The following is a 5912-nucleotide window of genomic DNA, read 5'->3' on the forward strand; positions in this document are numbered from 1 at the left end:
TATTACTTATAATCTATAATTTGTAGTACTCCTAAAAAGTTATTACTTATAGTCTCCATAATCAGAGGGTGTTGGGCCGTGTTAGTGTTTATATATTTCACTACATATATGACTTTTTTTGTGTGTGGTATGGCAATGAATTCCCTAATGCTGAATTTTTATGACCATGCCATGTGAAAAATTTGGCTTCATCTCTCCTTAAAGACAAGTTCTAATAACTCGCCTGCTTAATCTCTAAGAAATGAAGGTTCTAACGAGACAAGTCACATAAAGGAGACGATCCATTCCAGTATGAGCCCAAGCTCATTATTTTCTGTCTTGAGACAGTTGCAGAAGCGTATGATGATGATCTAAAATTAATTTGGGTCCAAAAGAATGATGATAAAAAAAGTGTAACGCATTATTGAGTCAGGAAAAGTGCACCATAATGTAATTGTATACTACAGAGTCTTGCCTAGACAAATATGATAAGGTAAAGAACTCCGGATGGGAAAAGAAACAACCGTCACCATCATCATAAGAAGAATAAGCATGGGACCTACAAGATCCGAAAATGACATCTGCCAGCATACAACATAGAAAACATGTCAGCAATAAACATGAACACATAAGCGCTAGTAGCAAAGGAATTACATTTCATATTGGGTAACAATAAAATTTAAGAATATAACCCCCATTGTCATTAGTTGTCTTGAAAAGCTTAGTAAAAGAGCAAATTATTTTGTCAAAACAAACTAACGTCAGGGGTAAAAGAAAATTTTCTCTACATAATCCGTTCACCATACTTCAGGTGGAACATTGAATACTTTTAACAATAGCTAGTCAATTAACGTTATTCCACCTTACCAACTTTTACATATAGATGTTATGATAAGTAGATAAACAACTATCAAAGACAGTTTAGTTTCATCAATCAATATGGTCTTGTTAAGACTACCCATGATTTCCATCACAATGATAAGTGTGATAAATACTTATTTTCCATGCTTATTTTACTCTAATATTTGTATTCATTCATGTGTTATGTATTTTTCTCATGGAAAGATGCAAGACTTTTATGTTTTCTTTTAAGTTAGATATAATTTGTTTTCTTGACATTATTGTCTAGGAGAATGGACATTTGCAGAAGATTTGAGAATTGCATGTCAAAACCACTTTTCGCTCAGCCACGAAAGTGTTCGCTCAACAATCAAGCTTGATATTCGCTCAGGGAGTATGTTGTCTCGCTCAACGAGACAGTTGAAAATGAAATAGAAGTCATTTCTCGCTAAACGAGAGTATGTGCTCGCTCAACAAGAAGACAACTTCTGGAAGTAGTTAATATGTCGTGAATGACACGAAAAAAGGGAGTTCTTTTGTTGTGGAAACACAGAAACCTATATGGGTCAAAGTCAACTCTAGGTCATTCAGACTTCAAATTCCTCGCAATTTCATCCAACTTGTATGCTCTAGATGCATAGGAGTAGTTAAACTCCCATTTCATTAGGATTTGATGTAAAGAACTCATTCTGTGTAACTCTCCTAATGCAATATAATCTCTTGTTATTCAAATGTTCTATCTAGATTGTTAATGTTTATGATGGAATACCATGTTATTTGTGAGTATCAAATGGTTGGAAGATGAATTGGAACTTAGACATGGATAGAACACCCAACAGTTTTGGTTCTAGGAATAGACTTAATCGCTTGGTCATTCTAGACATCTGATTTTAATGCAAATTGTATGTTAACATGCTAAGGAATTAGTGATTTAACATATAGATTTATAACTTGTTTCTAAGGAACTAGGGCAAGTATGCTTATCATGTGAATGTTGAATAGAATTGAGATATATTGCATTCGTGTTGCATTAAATTGGTTCATGAAATCCAACCACAATGAAGCTTTTTACCGAATGTCATTATAATTTTTGTAATTGTCTAATTCTGTATGCTTTTTTCTCTTACATTGAATCAAACTATGATCTTTACTATTGCTAAAATCAGTAAGTAATAACAATTAGACAAACAAAAACAAATCCCTTGGAAAAACGATACTTGAACTTCCATTTTACTACTTGCAATGATTTGGTATATTTGTCAAAGAGTTAATACATAACAAATAATACTAAGGTTTGGTGATCTAGTAAGATCTTAATTAAATGCACAAAAAAAAACGCAAATGTTTATACTCTTAAAGAAAAAACAAGATGAACCTTCACAAAGATCGTCAAACCCTTCAAAGCAAGAAAGTCTAGACCACGGTTAATGATTGACAACAACCATCAGACAATGTAGACACTGAAAACCCATGTGTATCACAAGACTCAAATTTAATTTACTAGACCATCTACTCTTAACCAAACTTGACATACAGGTTCCCAAGTTTATTCTAACATAGTATATCAACTCATCTTGAGATTGTATGCTTAATTTGGTATTGGGGTATTGCCAGTATTATGAAGCGGTGTTCAAAGAAAAAGTTGTCATCAGCATATCAAGTTGAGCACAAATTAAAACATGTCAACTAAAAGGTTGGCTACCAACCTCTAATAAAGCATTGAAACAAAGATAGAAGATTTGCAAGCAAGCTCTAATAGTCTTATTCAAGATATCTATAGTACGAGTTCTCCCATGAAGCAGAAAAAGAATAATGATTCCAGCAATTCTAAATGACTCTGTGTGATTTAAAGCTCTTTGCATGCAATAATGTCATAAGGGTTCTCTTAGTGCAAGATCTTAGGAGCATCTAGCGAGACAATAGGAAATGTTTCTTATTTCTAAACCCTTCACTTTGTGAATTTACTAAGTTCATATCCTCTCTATTGGGTGTTATCTTAGTAATCTTTTCAAACAACTCTTTTGTTGTAGCAAGTCACACTTAAAGAATACTCGGGAAAGTTAAAAGTCGCTACATGAAAGAAAAATAATAATACTTGTTCTTTATCTTGGGAAGATAAATAAGATAGTCAAAAATGACTTTATACATTTGTTATAAGCCAGAAGTGATAGTGAGAATAATTGTAATCAATTATTGATTAGCGAAACTCTTTACAATGTAAAAGAGAAATTATATTTAGCCCAGTACTGAGGTAAATCGTTATAAAATTCCTAGGTATGGCACTGCCTCAAGTATTGCACCTTTAACAGCTTTTGGCTGTCTTTTATAAGCAGCTTGCAAAAACCCTCTTGAAATATTATTCGACTGTCAAACGATCACTCATAGACATCAAATCATCATAGTCTAACAATACATTTGTTAAAATCTTTTAAGCTCTAATCAATCATCCCTTCTACTTATCCACACACAAAATAAAAAATATAACTTTTTTTTATTTATTTAAAGAAATTCTGCTTTGTTTTATTTATTTCTAAGATTAAATTTAAAAAGAAATGTCTTTTTCCAAATTTAAAATACTATGAATAAATCATAAATTTAATATATAAAAAGCATTCTAAGGCTTTTAATTAGGCACACTAAACAAAAACAAAAAGAAATAGAGGGACAGCAGGCATACCCCAGTAGTCCTCTGCCTTGCCAAGATCTAGGTGTAACAGTTAAGTTTATCACTATGCCTTGCCTCACAATAACAACTGGTACTGCACGACCCATATTTGACTGAGCCTCCGAAGAAAGCCTTTGGAGCAAATTATCACCTGCTTCCACATCACCAAATTTAAGAATTTGATCTCCAAGTTGTAAACCATCCTCCACTGCTGGTGACGCATCTGCTATCTCGTCTACCATTGCAAAGGGTCTACTGATCAACACATCCACATCCATTGAATTGGGGGAATGTCTCATGAGAACATTTTGTGATGTCATCAATGCAACAGTGTCTGTAGTTGATGAGGTCTGAGTCTCCGAACCATCATCATTACCTTAGCATGAAGTCAAACATTGTCATAATAAATACCGTTTATTATTCATATACAGAGAGTGATCTTAATCAAACTAAAGAAGGGAGAAAGACTAATACAAGAATTCATACCAATGCTAACAAAAACAATAGCTTTACAAAAACTAATATTAGTCACTTTAACAACAAAACACAATAACAAACAATCATCTTTTCTTACATCAGGTTTACAGGCAACTTTGCAATGGGATTTTTTGCATCTTCAAGGAACAGTGGCTTTGTTAAGCCTCTTTGGACCAATATTTTGACATTCAGGCACATGACTTTGAAAGAAAGATTTAAAGTTCTTTTAGCAGTGGGTGGGTTTTGCAGGGTTTATGTGCTTGTAATTTTAGGACATGCTGGAACTTTTCATGAGATAGAGTGGAAGCTTGGCTTCTTCATGAGTGTGTTAAAGTTTTGATGCTGATGGAATTGGCAGCAGGGAGAGGGAGGGTGATATCATGGATAATAACATATGGAGGTAAAATTTTCAAGTTGGTCATATTCAACACCAAAAATACTAAAGTGGTTAGACTTTAAATTTTAGTAACACTTCAACATGAATATAAGTATTATAACTAAAATAATAAACAGATCAAGTAATAATTTGCACAACAATTTTTTATTATGCTCCATAAGCTAATGACAAAGAAATAGACTATAAAACGTAGTCATAATTTGCGATTAAAAAGAAAATTACGGCATTGGCATAGGAAGTAGGGTAAGGAGGACCCAACATCAAATTTGACAGAGCACAAGGTTGCTCCAGAAAAAATCGACCCTAACTCACGCATTTAGTGACTATGCAGGAAGATGCAGAGAGCTACAAGGCAAGGCACATACATACACAAGGAAAAAATCATACATGAAAAAGACAACCTTAAAACCAGAAGTATCATGCATTCATGCTATTATAATTCATAAAGAACAAAAGGCACGGCTAGCAATACCCATAACTCAAAAGATATACATAGAAACAGAATTTGAAAATCCCAAATTCCATGGTAAAAGGTGCAGCTATATGACTCAACTTATTGACAAACCAAGTCCATAGTAGCATATAAAATCAAAGTTCCAACATGTAAACTTGTACGTGCAAAAACACCGACTCTTTGGTGATACCTGGATTCTTGTAGACCGATGACCTACTTTCAAGTCTTGCAGAATGCAGAATTTGAATATTTTGGTTTATTTTCTCAGTTATCTCCTTGTGATCATTGCGCAACTCTACAAAGAGAACGAAAATCATAAGAGAATACAGCATCAGCACGTTGACGCTTGTAAAGAAGCAATTGAACACAAACAACAGTGGTTCGAAGCCGAATCAGCGAACCTGCAAGGCGATGTCGTTCGGCTCGAACAACGGGGATGTCGATATCGGAACGAGGAAAGCCCTAAAAAATGAAGCAGCGGCGTCTCGTAAAGAATGAATGAATCAACGCTTATGCAAAGCTTTGGAATGAATAGATGGTTGAAATTAGCGGAGTGAGAAAAGAAAGAGAAGGGAAAACCTCAGAATCGACAAGACCGCCGGAGACACCAGGAGCTCCGGGCTGGGAGAGGCGAGCGATGATGGCGTTCATCTCCGCCTCCAGCGCGCTACGCTTGTCCATGAGAGACATGGTTTCTGCCTTCACGTTCGTCGCCACCATAGTCACTTCAAGAGAAACGATTTTTCGTTGTTCTTCTGATATAAAAATGAATGGTACAAGAACTTCTCCCTCTACCTGAGTAATGATGAACTGATGTATTTATCTAGGGTTTTCTTTTTTCCTATCCGTGCAGAGTTTTTTAATGGCTTTAACTTGTTAAGGAACTAATTACTTAATCATTAGTAACCATCACTTTAATTATATTCTTGTTATATCTGTTAATAATTAGTTTTTTTTTAAATAAAAAAATAAATAAATACTAAATTAAATGAGAAAAATTTAAAGATACGTTTTCTAATAACTTCTTACATGCTGAATGTATTTACTTTGAAATTTATTATGAGGGATTTCTTTTGTGAGCAAATGAACAGAATATGAAA

The 5912-nt window shown here is 34.1% G+C and overlaps 1 protein-coding gene across 2 annotated transcripts; it reads right to left on the reverse strand.

Moving 5' to 3' along the window:
* Positions 1 to 376: 376 nt before the first annotated feature.
* LOC114164275 (26S proteasome non-ATPase regulatory subunit 9) lies at positions 377 to 5656 on the reverse strand. 2 transcript variants are annotated; one of them, XM_028048881.1, is made up of 5 exons: positions 5392 to 5656; positions 5214 to 5274; positions 5030 to 5107; positions 3497 to 3860; positions 377 to 560 (listed from the first exon to the last, which is right to left on the reverse strand). In XM_028048881.1, the coding sequence occupies exons 1-5, from the start codon at positions 5530 to 5532 to the stop codon at positions 539 to 541; spliced, it is 666 nt and encodes a 221-aa protein (XP_027904682.1). In that variant the 5' UTR covers positions 5533 to 5656; the 3' UTR covers positions 377 to 538. The 2 variants fall into 2 exon arrangements, with proteins under 2 accessions (XP_027904682.1, XP_027904681.1); XM_028048880.1 differs by having other exon boundaries at positions 5003 to 5107; positions 5392 to 5653.
* Positions 5657 to 5912: the final 256 nt, after the last annotated feature.

Source organism: Vigna unguiculata, chromosome 9 (genome assembly GCF_004118075.2).
Source record: "Vigna unguiculata cultivar IT97K-499-35 chromosome 9, ASM411807v1, whole genome shotgun sequence".
Lineage (NCBI taxonomy): Eukaryota > Viridiplantae > Streptophyta > Magnoliopsida > Fabales > Fabaceae > Vigna > Vigna unguiculata.